At 41.6% G+C, this 17,160-nt stretch overlaps 1 protein-coding gene across 1 annotated transcript in view; it reads left to right on the top strand.

The window, feature by feature from the left end:
- TXNRD1 (thioredoxin reductase 1) overlaps positions 1-17,160 on the top strand; it is a 111,433-nt gene that overhangs the window by 56,383 nt on the left and 37,890 nt on the right. Inside the window, exons 5-9 of the mRNA XM_082253114.1 lie at positions 2,913-3,035; positions 3,118-3,190; positions 3,716-3,835; positions 15,013-15,155; positions 16,789-16,904. Of these exons, the coding sequence (XP_082109240.1) occupies positions 2,913-3,035; positions 3,118-3,190; positions 3,716-3,835; positions 15,013-15,155; positions 16,789-16,904 (575 nt within the window). The remainder of the gene's footprint in view (positions 1-2,912; positions 3,036-3,117; positions 3,191-3,715; positions 3,836-15,012; positions 15,156-16,788; positions 16,905-17,160) is intronic.

Genomic DNA, 17,160 nt, shown 5'->3' with positions numbered 1-17,160 from the left:
GGGCAAACTCTGTCAAAAACACAGACTCACAGACACTGATTGATGAAGACTACGCTGGGGAAAACAGACTGACAGACACTGAAGGACAGACATATGTGGGTTATGGATGAGGAATGGGTTCACCATTACAAATGGATCCATAGCAATTTCTGGGCATTTGCAAAGTTCATGAACTAAAAGCCTCTTGCCGAAATGTTTGCAGGTTCGCTGACAGAAATAAGGAACAATCTATAATGCAGAGCCCCCTGGTCAGCTGAGCCACAAGAGTCAATAATTAAAGAAATGGATAGCTGAGCCCCCTTTCTATAAAAGGGGAGGGCTCACATCAGCCATATCAAAAGTGTGTGTTGGACCTGTAAGGGAGGGCTGACAATTTAGTGTCAGGGAGGGATACCGTTTTCTCTTTTTTTTTAATTTTTTTATTTTGGCATTGGTACATTCCAGAGATGAGCTTGGGCGTCCTTTGAAGTCATCTTTATCTGAATGATCGAATCACGTTAAGTTAAAATCCAACCAGTTGCAGGCTAGGTCATTCCCTGTCCCACAGCACACATACACAAAGGGCAGGATGGCGTGTTTCCTATTTGTGCTCCTGTGATGTCACCCTTTCACATGCACCCCTGGGGGAGATGAAAAGCAATCATTCCAACACATGCTACACAGCAATAGTCCACCATTGCCACTATTCGTAAATCAGCCTAGAATAATTGTTTTTTTTACATAGTGCATTAGCAAACTAAATTACCTCCAATAAGGGTTGAGAATTACTATATACAGGACACTGCTATAATTAGATAGAAAGCTGCTGCAGATATGACTCTTACCAGTCAAATGGTACTGGACACATAGTTGCGTCTTCCTATTTTATTGGAGGAAACAGAAACAGGAAAACTACATTATAACCATGTAGTTCCTCTAGGAAGAACAATACATTATACAAGCATTAATCATGGCCACCTAGTGGAAGAACTACTAATACCAATAATAACCAATAAAGAATATGAGAATGGTTGTTACAGCTATGTCTGTATATACAGCATGCTAACAATTTTTTGTCAGATAGTACTGTTACATTTAACAAAAGGCACACGAGGTAAGCCCAGAATAGCTATATATAGAGTAAACTATTATAAAACGTATAATATTATTATAAAATGTAAAATATTATAAAATATTTATAATGAAAGCAAGCTAATTAGCCAAGTTAGTCACCTCTCTGAACTATGGGTAATGTTAACACATGCTTGTACCAAACGCCAGTACTTGCAAATAGACATTTTAATAACAATTGTCATTTGATGATCACATGAAAACTCTAAGAAAGACAGTACTTATGAGTTGATTAGCATATCCTATCTGTTATGGAACAACATTTTAGGTTATTTCTGAGAAGTACAGTCATACTGCTGACACACCCAAAAAACAGGAGAGGTTTCTTCAGTTGGGAAAGTGACGCGTAAGGTGCTGGGATTTTCCCACGTGCCAGCTTAAATAAGCAGAACCGGAATATGGATGAGTCAGAAAATAAATTCATGTTTCCTTGCATATATTGTGAGCCCATCTGATCACGTTAGTATGACTGATATAATTAACGGTTTTGTGACATATTTTTAGGTACTAGGCAGGCATTTCATTTGTTAGTGAATATGCACACTGCTGCTATAATTTATTTTGAAGATAGTGGGAAAGAATTAGAACATTTGTTTATATTGGTAGGTTAATTGGATCCTGTATAAAATAAATTGGCTCTACTATGTATATATGAATGTGAGTTAGGGACCTTAGATTGTTCGCTCCTTGAGGGCAGGGACTGATGTGAATGTGCAATGCATATGTAAAGCACTGCGTAAATTGACAGCGCTATATAAGTACCTGAAATAAAATAAAAATAAAAAATAAGTAGGGACTCTTTCTACTTTACAGCTTACAGTTCTTAGTTTTTCACACAAGTTTGCCACTCTTTTTTTTTTTTATAGTTTGCACATGTCTTCTTGATGTTATTAGCGTGACACACCAGGCATGCATGCTAGTATCCATATAGTATGAGCATGGTGATACTTATCCAAATCACCTTCAGCATTAGCGGGTAACTTTGAGAAGGTACCCAGCAAAAGGTTAAAGTTCTTCAAAGTAGTGGTGCCTGATGCTTAAAAGCACTTGACTCTTTTGCTACCCACCTGCTACCTGTAGCTGAAAACAACTTGCCAGAGCTGATAGCTGCCTTGTCAAAAAATTATAAAAAAAAAAATGATTCTCTTGATTGATACTTATAAAAATGATCAAGATTCATAACCCAAAAATTCAACCCAAACTGAACTATGATAGGAATTGTCACATGTTCACTGTTATCAGTGATTGTTTCTGTTCTACAAAATAATAGTTACCCAGTAACAGAATAACATAGATCAATCTTTGGCTACAGAAAATATTCAAGGGAGACAGACAGTTTTTGCATATCAGTCATACTTCTTCATCCCAAATCCAGGCAAAACTTTTTTTTTAATTTTTGGACACAGTAGGTAGGCAAACCTCAGGGTATTATTACTGTCTGTGTCTTTCTGTTCCTGTGACTGAAAATGAGGTGAGCTCTCCATAATGGGGAGTTTGCATTCACCTTGATAAAGGGATTCTGGCCCAAGTGGATGAACAAAATAAGGCTGTAATAAAGGTTGATATGGCTAATGCTAAATTTTCTCCTCTATTTGGATACCTATGCATGCTTTACACATGCATTACACGTGCATGCTTCACGGAAAATTCTGCTGTACATACGTTTTAGTTTTAAAATACGTTTTAAAATTCTGCTGTACATACATAGCCAAGAGGAAGTGATACCTTTCCTTTATTGATGTTTTCAGATTTTTGACAAAGTATGACTACACTAACTAGAGCTAAAATTATTTATCTTTCAGTTGTCTAAGGATGGTCTTTTCCAGAAACTGTTGGAAGGTAAGGAAGATAACCCCAAAGCAGATACCTATGATTTTGACCTCATCGTTATTGGTGGAGGCTCTGGAGGTCTAGCAGCTTCTAAGGTAAAAACAAAAAAAAATCTATTTGTAAAGATATTAAGTGGAAGGAGAACACTAAAAAAAGCTTATATTTGTTGTTACTTAGGAGGCTGCAAAGTATGGCAAGAAAGTGTTGGTGCTGGATTACGTTACCCCATCTCCTGTAGGATCCAAATGGGGTAAGATGAAAAGGACTATTTAAACATATACTAATATTATGCCTTCTAAGTTTATCTGTAGTATTCCAATGATTTTTTCCAAGCTCATCTACTGGGAACAGCTAGAAAACTTAAAAAAATGACACAACAAATCAGAGTTCAGATGAAACTTAGTGATCTATTTATACATGTTTTCACACAAGGTTAACTAATTGAGAAAAATGTGTAAATCCTGGATGAAAGTTGTATGAATCTTATGTAAAACCACTGATAAATAGATTCCTAATAGCTAGGATGCTAGCTTTACAATAGCACAGGCCAATTTCTGTTTGTGGTTCACTTTTTGTGGTTCAGTTTATACCAAACATAGGTCTACCTGTTATCATACAATTATAAATAACAGTGTACAGATATGCAGGATTCCACAAAACCATTGCTCAGTACACCATGTTATAGATTTGCATGAACTCCTGGTGTTATTTTTTCTTAGTAAATAACCATCTGCATTCATTTTTCATTCCAGTAATGTATTTTTCTCTTTTATAGGTCTTGGAGGCACATGCGTAAATGTGGGCTGCATTCCCAAGAAGCTAATGCATCAAGCAGCCCTACTGAGACAGGCTTTGAAAGATTCAAACAAATATGGCTGGCAAATTGAAGATAATGGTATGTCATTAATAAAGCAGTGTTCCTAAACAGCACTTATTCTCTTGGCTCCACTAACTCATAGTGAGGCCGCACAACATGATGAGAGGGAAGGGATTCATTTAAATGCCAGTAGCTGAATGCCCTATCATTCCTGGTGCCAATAAAACACAGAAGTGTTGAATTTGTTAACATCATTACTGTGCATCTATGATAAGTATGTATTTTCCATTGTAGTAAAGAGGCAATCAAGTAAAAAAATGTTATACTCATTGTTTTAAAAATGTCTGCTGCATGCAAACTACAATTTATTAGGATAAGGAGCAAGATGCAATAACTCACAAGTAGTGTTGAGCGAACACGGACTGTATTATTCGTGTTCGTACCGAATAATTGGATTTTTTTTACCCGAACACGGACACGGACACTTTACTGTATGTTCGGGTAAAAATCCGTGTTCGGTCGTTTTATTTCCGGGTTTTGCATGCTTTGGCGCTCTTTTCATGGCGGGCTTTCAACAGCCAATCAACAATCGTTTAACTGGTGTGCCTTAAGCCATCCCAGCCATGCCTGCAAATGTCTTAGTAGCTGTGATTGGCCGTCTGAAGCATGTGACCAAGTCTTTATAAGTTCGAGGCAGCCGCCGCAGCAGCGTCATTCTGCTGCTTAGCTAAGGGACAGAGCACACATCAATGTGCTGGCTGCTGATTAGGGAAAGATAGGCAGGAAAAAACCATTTGTGTCCGGATAGAATTGAGGGACAGGTCGGAGTGTTTAGGCAGGGCGAGTTGTAGGCATTTTAGGGATAGAGTCTGCTGAATTATAGGGTCAGTGTCTTCTACAAACTACAATCGATATTGCTGTGTGGGGGGTGGGGTGAATCTGCACTCAATCCTGATCTACGATCTCTTCTCAATCCTGTTAGGGACAGAGTCTGCTGAATTTTAGGGAAACTGTGTTCTACAAACTACAATCGATATTGCTGTGTGGTGTGGGATTGGAGATAGGCAGGTGTCAGTGATCCACATCCATTTTTCTGTGTGTGAGCTGCAGTGAACACAATCTTTTTGGGCTGCAGTGAACACAATCTTTTTGGGCTGCAGTGAACACAATCTTTTTGGGCTGCAGTGAACACAATCTTTTTGGGGTGCAGTGAACAAAATCTTTTTGGGGTGCAGTGAACACAATCCTTTTTGGTGTGCAGTGAACACAATCTTTGTGGGGTGCAGTGAACAAAATCCTTTGTGGGGTGCAGTGAACACAATCTTTTTGGGGTGCAGTGAACAAAATCCTTTTTGGGGTGCAGTGAACAACATCCTTTTTGGGGTGCAGTGAACACAATCTTTTTGGGGTGCAGTGAACAAAATCCTTTGTGGGGTGCAGTGAACACAATCTTTTTGGGGTGCAGTGAACACAATCTTTTTGGGGTGGAGTGAACAACATCCTTTTTGGGGTGCAGTGAACAAAATCCTTTTTGGGGTGCAGTGAACAAAATCATTTTTGGGGTGCAGTGAACACAATCTTTTTGGGGTGCAGTGAACACAATCTTTGTGGGGTGCAGTGAACACAATCTTTTTGGGGTGGAGTGAACAACATCCTTTTTGGGGTGCAGTGAACAACATCCTTTTTGGGGTGCAGTGAACACAATCTTTTTGGGGTGCAGTGAACACAATCTTTGTGGGGTACAGTGAACAGAATCTTTGTGGGGTGCAGTGAACACAATCTTTGGGGGGTACAGTGAACACAATCTTTTTGGGGTGCAGTGAACACAATCTTTGTGGGGTGCAGTGAACACAATCTTTTTGGGGTGGAGTGAACAAAATCATTTTTGGGGTGCAGTGAACAACATCCTTTTTGGGGTGCAGTGATCAAAATCCTTTTTGGGGTGCAGTGAACACAATCTTTTTGGGGTGCAGTGAACAAAATCCTTTGTGGGGTGCAGTGAACAGAATCTTTGTGGGGTGCAGTGAACACAATCTTTGGGGGGGTACAGTGAACACAATCTTTTTGGGGTGCAGTGAACACAATCTTTGTGGGGTACAGTGAACAGAATCTTTGTGGGGTGCAGTGAACACAATCTTTGGGGGGTACAGTGAACACAATCTTTTTGGGGTGCAGTGAACACAATCTTTGGGGGGTACAGTGAACACAATCTTTTTGGGGTGCAGTGAACACAATCTTTGTGGGGTGCAGTGAACACAATCTTTGGGGGGGTACAGTGAACACAATCTTTTTGGGGTGCAGTGAACAACATCCTTTTAGGGTGCAGTGAACACAATCTTTGTGGGGTGCAGTGAACAACATCCTTTTAGGGTGCAGTGAACACAATCTTTGTGGGGTACAGTGAACAGAATCTTTGTGGGGTGCAGTGAACACAATCTTTGGGGGGTACAGTGAACACAATCTTTGTGAGGTGCAGTGAACACAATCTTTGTGGGGTGCAGTGAACACAATCATTGTGGGGTGCAGTGAACTCAATCTTTGTGGGGTACAGTGAACACAATCTCATACTTCTGAAGATTTGAGGGTGCTGCCTGTTCCATACTCCCCCTACTCCTCATCTAGCCTTTTAGGGGTACAAACAATAGTAATTGGGGCCCAGTGTGGTTGTGTACGTGTGATATACATACACTTTTTTTGGATCATATTTTCTATTCCGCTATTTAATCAAAAACCTTTGGGGATCAGTTAAATTGGGGGATAGTCTGTGTTGGTACGTGTGAGAGAGATCCACCTTTCCAAGTTGTTGGGGTTCATCTCATACTTCTGAAGGTTTGAGGGTGCTGCCTGTTCCATACTCCCCCTACTCCTAGCCTTTTAGGGGTACAAACAATAGTAATTGGGGCCTAGTGTGGTTGTGTACGTGTGATATACATACACTTTTTTTGGATCATATTTTCTATTCCGCTATTTAATCAAAAACCTTTGGGGATCAGTTAAATTGGGGGATAGTCTGTGTTGGTACGTGTGAGAGAGATCCACCTTTCCAAGTTGTTGGGGTTCATCTCATACTTCTGAAGGTTTGAGGGTGCTGCCTGTTCCATACCCCCCCTACTCCTCATCTAGCCTTTTAGGGGTACAAACAATAGTAATTGGGGCCTAGTGTGGTTGTGTACGTGTGATATACATACACTTTTTTTGGATCATATTTTCTATTCCGCTATTTAATCAAAAACCTTTGGGGATCAGTTAAATTGGGGGATAGTCTGTGTTGGTACGTGTGAGAGAGATCCACCTTTCCAAGTTGTTGGGGTTCATCTCATACTTCTGAAGGTTTGAGGGTGCTGCCTGTTCCATACTCCCCCTACTCCTCATCTAGCCTTTTAGGGGTACAAACAATAGTAATTGGGGCCCAGTGTGGTTGTGTACGTGTGATATACATACACTTTTTTTGGATCATATTTTCTATTCCGCTATTTAATCAAAAACCTTTGGGGATCAGTTAAATTGGGGGATAGTCTGTGTTGGTACGTGTGAGAGAGATCCACCTTTCCAAGTTGTTGGGGTTCATCTCATACTTCTGAAGGTTTGAGGGTGCTGCCTGTTCCATACCCCCCCTACTCCTCATCTAGCCTTTTAGGGGTACAAACAATAGTAATTGGGGCCTAGTGTGGTTGTGTACGTGTGATATACATACACTTTTTTTGGATCATATTTTCTATTCCGCTATTTAATCAAAAACCTTTGGGGATCAGTTAAATTGGGGGATAGTCTGTGTTGGTACGTGTGAGAGAGATCCACCTTTCCAAGTTGTTGGGGTTCATCTCATACTTCTGAAGGTTTGAGGGTGCTGCCTGTTCCATACCCCCCCTACTCCTCATCTAGCCTTTTAGGGGTACAAACAATAGTAATTGGGGCCTAGTGTGGTTGTGTACGTGTGATATACATACACTTTTTTTGGATCATATTTTCTATTCCGCTATTTAATCAAAAACCTTTGGGGATCAGTTAAATTGGGGGATAGTCTGTGTTGGTACGTGTGAGAGAGATCCACCTTTCCAAGTTTTTGGGGTTCATCTCATACTTCTGAAGATTTGAGGGTGCTGCCTGTTCCATACCCCCCCTACTCCTCATCTAGCCTTTTAGGGGTACAAACAATAGTAATTGGGGCCTAGTGTGGTTGTGTACGTGTGATATACATACACTTTTTTTGGATCATATTTTCTATTCCGCTATTTAATCAAAAACCTTTGGGGATCAGTTAAATTGGGGGATAGTCTGTGTTGGTACGTGTGAGAGAGATCCACCTTTCCAAGTTGTTGGGGTTCATCTCATACTTCTGAAGGTTTGAGGGTGCTGCCTGTTCCATACCCCCCCTACTCCTCATCTAGCCTTTTAGGGGTACAAACAATAGTAATTGGGGCCTAGTGTGGTTGTGTACGTGTGATATACATACACTTTTTTTGGATCATATTTTCTATTCCGCTATTTAATCAAAAACCTTTGGGGATCAGTTAAATTGGGGGATAGTCTGTGTTGGTACGTGTGAGAGAGATCCACCTTTCCAAGTTTTTGGGGTTCATCTCATACTTCTGAAGATTTGAGGGTGCTGCCTGTTCCATACCCCCCCTACTCCTCATCTAGCCTTTTAGGGGTACAAACAATAGTAATTGGGGCCTAGTGTGGTTGTGTACGTGTGATATACATACACTTTTTTTGGATCATATTTTCTATTCCGCTATTTAATCAAAAACCTTTGGGGATCAGTTAAATTGGGGGATAGTCTGTGTTGGTACGTGTGAGAGAGATCCACCTTTCCAAGTTGTTGGGGTTCATCTCATACTTCTGAAGATTTGAGGGTGCTGCCTGTTCCATACTCCCCCTACTCCTAGCCTTTTAGGGGTACAAACAATAGTAATTGGGGCCTAGTGTGGTTGTGTACGTGTGATATACATACACTTTTTTTGGATCATATTTTCTATTCCGCTATTTAATCAAAAACCTTTGGGGATCAGTTAAATTGGGGGATAGTCTGTGTTGGTACGTGTGAGAGAGATCCACCTTTCCAAGTTGTTGGGGTTCATCTCATACTTCTGAAGGTTTGAGGGTGCTGCCTGTTCCATACCCCCCCTACTCCTCATCTAGCCTTTTAGGGGTACAAACAATAGTAATTGGGGCCTAGTGTGGTTGTGTACGTGTGATATACATACACTTTTTTTGGATCATATTTTCTATTCCGCTATTTAATCAAAAACCTTTGGGGATCAGTTAAATTGGGGGATAGTCTGTGTTGGTACGTGTGAGAGAGATCCACCTTTCCAAGTTGTTGGGGTTCATCTCATACTTCTGAAGGTTTGAGGGTGCTGCCTGTTCCATACTCCCCCTACTCCTCATCTAGCCTTTTAGGGGTACAAACAATAGTAATTGGGGCCCAGTGTGGTTGTGTACGTGTGATATACATACACTTTTTTTGGATCATATTTTCTATTCCGCTATTTAATCAAAAACCTTTGGGGATCAGTTAAATTGGGGGATAGTCTGTGTTGGTACGTGTGAGAGAGATCCACCTTTCCAAGTTGTTGGGGTTCATCTCATACTTCTGAAGGTTTGAGGGTGCTGCCTGTTCCATACCCCCCCTACTCCTCATCTAGCCTTTTAGGGGTACAAACAATAGTAATTGGGGCCTAGTGTGGTTGTGTACGTGTGATATACATACACTTTTTTTGGATCATATTTTCTATTCCGCTATTTAATCAAAAACCTTTGGGGATCAGTTAAATTGGGGGATAGTCTGTGTTGGTACGTGTGAGAGAGATCCACCTTTCCAAGTTGTTGGGGTTCATCTCATACTTCTGAAGGTTTGAGGGTGCTGCCTGTTCCATACCCCCCCTACTCCTCATCTAGCCTTTTAGGGGTACAAACAATAGTAATTGGGGCCTAGTGTGGTTGTGTACGTGTGATATACATACACTTTTTTTGGATCATATTTTCTATTCCGCTATTTAATCAAAAACCTTTGGGGATCAGTTAAATTGGGGGATAGTCTGTGTTGGTACGTGTGAGAGAGATCCACCTTTCCAAGTTTTTGGGGTTCATCTCATACTTCTGAAGATTTGAGGGTGCTGCATGTTCCATACTCCTCTTCCTCATCCTCCCTTTAGGGTAGGAAAAAATTTAATCGGGCCTAGTCTGTGTTTGTACGTGTGAGATACACAGTTTTTTATCCTATTCCGCTATTCAATACACACCCTTTTGGTGTAAAAAACATTAAATTGCGGCATAGTTTGCATATTTGACATTTGCATATATTGTGCCTTGTTGCGCTGTTTTGGGTACTCCACCAACATGGCCAGTGGCAATGACGCCATTCTCAGCTTAACTATCCCACTTCTATGCCTCCTTGAAAAAACAATTTGGGCGATGATGGAAGAGGATGTGGCACAGGATGAGGAGGAGGAGGAGGAGGATGAAGAGGTAACATTTCAAAGGCTTTCAGGGCAGTCATTCGCAAGGGGCTCCGAGGGTGGGTTCCTGCACACACAAACGCCAGGGACACAATTGTCCAGCAGGGGCACAGTTCTGGAGGATGAGGAGGATGAGGAGGAGGAGGAGCTGGAGGAGGAGATGGAACCATGTTCACAGCAGGGTGGCACCCAGGCCAGCTCATGGCCATCACTGGTGCGTGGCTGGGGGGATACAGAGGACACGGACGATACACCTCCCACAGAGGACAGCCTTTCGTCGCCTCTGGGCAGCCTGGCACACATGAGCGATTACATGCTGCAGTGTCTCCACAACGACCGCCGAGTTGCCCACATTCTAACTTGTGCTGATTACTGGGTGGCCACGCTGCTGGATCCCCGTTACAAGGACAACGTACCGTCCTTAATTCACTCACTGGAACGCGATCGCAAGATGCGCGAGTACAAGCGCACGCTGGTAGACGCCATGCTGCTGGCATTCCCATCTGACAGCGGGGCCACAGTGGAAGCACAAGGCAGAGGAGGAGGAGGAGGTCGCCAACGCAACCAGGGCACCGCCAGCACCTCAGAAGGCAGGGTTAGCATGGCCGAAATGTGGAAAAGCTTTGTCAGCACGCCACAACAAACAGCAGCACCAACAGCTCAGATGGAACGTCTTAGCAGGAGGCAGCATTTTACCAACATGGTGGAGCAGTATGTGTGCACACGCCTACATGTAGTGAATGACGGGTCTGCCCCCTTCAACTTCTGGGTCTCCAAATTGGGCACATGGCCTGAGCTTGCCCTTTACGCCTTGGAGGTGCTGGCGTGCCCTGCAGCCAGTGTATTATCTGAACGGGTATTTAGCACGGCTGGGGGCGTTATAACAGACAAGCGCAGCCGCCTGTCCAGAGACAATGTGGACAAGCTCACGTTCATTAAAATGAACCAGGCATGGATCCCACGGGACTTTTCCGTACCTTATGCAGAATAGCAATGGATACCGACCTTACCCACCCATTGTTCCATTTTTGCTCTTTCTCACTCTTTTGGGGTGTACCCTCATTTAAAATTTTTGAAAAGAAGCAGTGTTGGCTACCTCGTCCTCCTCCTCAGGGCCAGATTAATGTAGGGGCTATTGGAGCTGCAGCTCCAGGCCCCTACCTTTTATATAGGCCCCGGGTTGGCCATATTCACTGTTACCGCTCTTCTGTCACTTGTAAACACAGAAGTCTGGCTTCTATGCTCGCTTCCCCAGGCAGCACCCTCAGAACCTCCCCACACAGCGTGAAGGCCGGACAAGGAGGGACAGTTGGCGATGCATGGATGTGTTTATGGGCTTCAGAGACAGCATCCCATGTTGAATTAGGCATGCATGGCTGCACCCTTCCTCCTCTGGGTGCATGGCAAGGCACGGCCCTTAAGGCCCTTCAAAATCCTCAGCACCAAGCCCATGATGCTGTTAATCCGGCCCTGGTCCTCCTCCACCGCCGCTTCCACCTACACCGCCCATAGGTGTGCGCAGCCTATTGCATTAAGGTGTGCACCCCAAAGTTGAAATACACATGCATGTGTTTGCCAGCAGGGAGAGTAATGTATCGGGGCCATGTACCTGTAGGCAAGGAGAAATAGAGCAGAGCAGGTCCCAGGGAGATCTTTCCCATCTCCTCACTGGCAATGCTATGTGCCCTAGGTGATTAGGGTGTGCCCAGGCACACCCAGCACACCCTGTGCGCACGCCTATGTCACCGCCACATCCACCACCACCTCAACCTCCCTCCTACTCCATATGGGCCTCGTCCTTCAGAGATGAAGAAGAACATTGTTTTATTTTTCTGTTTTTTTTTGTTGTTTTAAGTTATTTCCCTATCCACATTTGTTTGCAGAGCACTTGCCATGCTCTTAATTACGTTTTGCTGCCATTTGCATCACTCTAGCCCTTTCCTTTGGTGTTTTAGAGCCATTTTAGTGCCTTAAAGTTCGGGTCCCCATTGACTTCAATGGGGTTCGGTGTCCGGGAAAAGTTCGGTAAAAGTCCGGGACACGGACCCGGACTTTTTTTTAAAGTTCGGCCGAACCCGTCGAACACGGACATCTAGGTGTCCGCTCAACCCTACTCACAAGCCAAAAATCAATTGTTTTACTGATTTGCCTTAAATAAGTATAAATATGTTTAGTTGTTTGGGTCACTGCACTTTCATCGTTGCTTGTTGCAATGAAGTGCCACTGAATTGGTTACAATTTACATTTTTACTGTAAAAAGAAAAGTGATACCCCCCCCTATTATATATATTATTTTATGGACTTATTGCTTTCCTCTACAGTATATTTTAGTTAGCATATACATTACTTATCAGGTGATAATAGCAAAACAATAGGTGCAGCATAACATACAATTAGTACTGAATGCCATAATTATTTATGGAAGCATCCACATCGATACTGGCAATGATATCATGAACATTCATGATGATTACATAGAATTGTAAAGAATTGTTTGAAGTGATTATCTGCATAATTTCTTTTTACACTTCACTGATTTAGCAGTAAGAAAACAGAAAATTTTCATTTTGTCAATCTCTTATCCTGATAGGGGGTGCATTGTTTCTAAAGTTCAAATCCGCACAGGGGTTCAGATCTGGACTCACCCTGGTCAGGTTATATGTTCCTAGACAGAATAATGGCTGTTACTAGGCCTAGAAATCAGCTTTTCTATTCTATAATAATCCAACCACAATTCAGACTGGGTTTTTAGTAATAATTTTATATCGATTACTTTAACCACTTGCCGACCGCCGCACGACTATCTACGGCGGCGGTCAGCCCATCACAGGCAAAGTGACGTAGGGCTACGTCACTAGCTTGTGAGGGTCTAGGGAGCGAGCGCGCGCCGCCGGAGGCGCGCTCTCGCGGGGTCACGGACTCCCCCGCGCGTGTGACCGGCGGACCCGATGTCCGCCGGCCACTCTGCGATCGGCGGGGGAGAGGGAGAAAGTCAGGCAGCTTGTGTAAACAAGCTGCCTGTCATTCTCCCCTCTGTATGAGAGATGATCATATGGATCTACTATGTAGATCCGTTGATCACTCTGCATACAGCTGAAGCCACAGCCAATCACAGTTAGAATCACGCCCCTAGGGACACACACAGCCCCTCCCTCTCAAATAAAGTTAACCCCTTCACTACCAGTGTATTTTTACAGTAACAGTGCATATATATAGCACTGATTACTGTAGAAATGTCACTGGTAACCCCAAAAGTGTCAAAAATGTCAGTCAAGGGTCCGATCTGTCCGCCGCAATGTCGCAGTACCGCAAAAAAAATCGCAGATCGCCGCCATTACGCGTTAAAAAAAAAACAACAAAAATGACAAAAATCTTTCCCTTAGTTAGTAAACGCAATAACTTTTGCGCAAACCAATCAAAATACGCGTTTTGCGATTTTTTTTTACCAAACATAGGTAGCATAAAACAAATTGGCCGAAAATGTTAAAAAATTTTGATTTTTACATTTTTTTTGGGGGGAATTTCATATAAAAAAAAGGGAAAAATATTGCTATTTTTGCAAAATTTACGCTCTTTTTTTGTTTATAGCGCGTGATCAAAAAATCGCACAGGTGATCAAATACCGCCAAAAGAAAGCTCTGTTTGTGGGAAAAAAAGGACGCCAAATTCGTTTAGGTACAGCGTCGCACGACCGCGCAATTGTCCGTTAAAGTCACGCAGTGCCGAATCGCAAAATACTCCCTGGTCGTTTAGCAGCCAAATCCTCCGGGGCTTAAGTGGTTAATAGCTTGGAAAACTGTTCAGTAAACAATATATGATTTTAATTAATGTTAAACATTAATGGTTTATAGTATTTTTTACAGGGAGCTTCCCATGACCCAAAGTTTAAGGAGGATGCAGGCTTTCTAATCAGATAGGACAGCACAACTGGCTTGCTTATTCTGCCGTTGTGAAGTTAAGATATTCCTATCTCTGAAACAAGAGACTAGAGAGTGAAAGGGGAAGTGTCCCTGTCATGTGTGTAGTTTGATTTCCTGCTGTTCAGGTGTATTCACAAAGGATCAGTGAGCTTCAAATGTGCCAGCCTTTGGCTGCCAATGATATATAACAAATATTTATACAAAAAAAATTCAAAGTTTCCTTTTTAAAAATGTAAAACATTTTTAGCAAAATGTATTGAATTAAACATAATAAATTGAATGATGACTTAAAACTAATTTTTGGAGTTGGATCTCTTCCGGGTCTATTGGAAAGATTTCCCTTTGCTACCTGTTAGGTTAGGAAGTGATGGGAAGTCTCTACAGTGGGGACAAAAAAAAAAAGGTTACTATTACTTTCTGTCTTCCTGTCCCAATGATACCTGCTCCCCTTGATAGCCAGATTTGCATGCTGTCCCTTTTAGCTGTTGCTTTTTTGTATCTGATCTATAGGTCAGCTGAGAATCACATTGATTCACTGAAACCAATAGAATTGCATCCTGTTATTCATTTGCCAGTCATTAGTCAGCAGTGATTCAGTAAAAGAGCTGATTGCACTATCTGACAGAGAGAGCACCGATAGTGGAAACATTTACAAACCTATATCTTCAAAGAATATGGCACAGCAAGCAATTAAAACTGATTCACATTAAAAAAATGAATCACAGAAAAACTTTATAGTAATAATTCTAATTTAGTATGTACTAAAAATGTACTGCACCTTTTTAGAATACCATTTTGATATACATTGGATTTCTGAGTATTTAACTAGCTATTTTTACAATATAAAAATGTCTCTTTTGCTCTCTATTACCAGTGCAACACAATTGGGAGATAATGACAAAGTCAATCCAGGGCCACATTCGCTCTCTGAACTGGAACTACAGGGTGTCACTCATACAAAACAATGTGGAATATGAAAATGGTTTTGGAGAGTTTGTAGAAGCACACAAGATTAAGGTATTGGATTTTATTCCCTTTTTATAGACAGATTAGGCTGTATTACTACATACGGCGATGGCTTACATAAAGTGCATGCCATATAAAGGTAGAGATTATCACAAAATACAATTGTCCTCAGTGTTACTGTGAATTAATCACCCAGTGTAGGGTGTATAGATTGTCATTTTGGTTTAATACAGAAAACAGATGGGTGTGTTGGATTGTTTCATTTGATGTTCTGTTAATTTTGCTGGTAAAGTAGAGATGAACAGTTAACACCAACATCTTATTACTGCCATTCACAGCAGATGTACATGTCAGGCGTAAGATTTTAAGCATCTGAAGGTCTAACCACACATTCTGAACTATCACATTCTCCTGCCTATAGCCATTGTAATATGTCAATGGGAAAATACGTCGGAGGTAATTTCCCCAATGGTGATGTATCAATAAAAGCAGGGTATCCAATCATTCCTCACTAAACATAATAATTAATACTGTTATTTTCTCTGTTGAAGAGATGTGCTATTCGGTCATAGAATGGTTTTTAGGCACTGGAAAGGTGCCTATGGACATGGAATAATAGTATCATGTCTGGATTAAGAGATGATCTCATGTGTGTGAGCAACATCCCCAGCCAACAGATTTTAGGAGAATAAGCAATTGGACATGATAGATTTTCTTTTCGGTTGAATATTGTCTTTCCAGAGACAGTCATGATGGTGTAGGTGCTGTGCTTCCCCACGACCTATTGTCACAGTGTAAACGGAAATACTTATGTAACTGAAGGCTTCCTATTTAGGGTTCAAACTGTATAATAAGACATTGTTAGATGTTTGGTTTGTGCTTAAATGTCTGACCATCAAGTGTTGTTTTACACAGTGTTAAGAAAACTTGAAAAAAATGCATTCCACCTTTGCTGACTGCTGTGATATTGAGAAATTCAGCTCAGTGTTAGAAGCATTTGTAGTGAGTCCCAGCCAGCCCAAATTGTGGTTTTAGTACTTGCCATCCCAGTTTTCTTTACACAAACATAAAGAAAAGCAAAGCCCTTTTCTGTACATCAGGCTTTTCCACTTCAGCTCCCCCAGTCCTCCAGACTGACTTAGCTAACCTGATTCTTTCAGTCCTGTGGGGTTAGAAATGTTCTCCTCTAACATGGAGTGATGTCTCCTGAGTAGAACACTTCTAATAGGAGTATTTTTGTCTACTAGATGTAGCACACACCTGCCTCCTGACAGGAACCCTAAGCTATGGTCAGGTCCTTGCTTATAATGAGTGAGCACACCTGCCCACTCACACAGCCTGCAAGTCTCCAGTAAGACCTGGACACAATTTTAAAGTCTTTGTCCCAAACAGTTCTCTCTGCTTAGACACAATACTCCGAAGCCCTGAATTCTGCATTCGTGTGAACCCTATTTTACCTTTCTCTATACTCATATAGAAGCAAGGCCTAGCACTGTCACATTGCTCTTTATGAAAATGTTTGTTGCATGGCTGTCATGCTGACCCTCTTGCTTTCATACATTGAGTCATTGACCCATATGCAGAAAAGGAAGTCAGCAATGGCAGCGTCCATGTTTATGTGATGATAGGTCTCTTTTAAATATGTATTTCACATTTTCCCTAAAATACCAATTTTGTTCTGCAGTCAACAAATCCAAAAGGAAGAGTGAAATATCATACTGCCAAGACGTTTCTCATAGCTACAGGAGAAAGGCCGCGCTACCTTGGTATACCTGGAGACAAGGAATACTGTATTACCAGGTACCAACCTAGATCATTTTTGTTTGTTTCGTGGATGTTTTTGTGATCCAATGTGTACTGAGCAATACCTGATAAATAAAATATAGGGGTATTACAGTCTTGTGACATTCTTATGGTATTTGTATGATTGTCCATACATAAATGATAATATATAACTTGTGTTTTCAATAAGACCTTTTATTTGGTCATAAAGCAGTATATGTGTAGCCAAAACATTTATTTTTTATTTTAGATAGAATCGGGAAAGGTTAAAAAC

Source organism: Pelophylax lessonae, assembly GCF_965119305.1.
Source record: "Pelophylax lessonae genome assembly, chromosome: 4".
In the NCBI taxonomy this organism is placed as follows: domain Eukaryota; kingdom Metazoa; phylum Chordata; class Amphibia; order Anura; family Ranidae; genus Pelophylax; species Pelophylax lessonae.
Note: the sequence above shows the minus strand (reverse complement) of the source record. Positions and strands in the feature narration are given on the sequence as shown.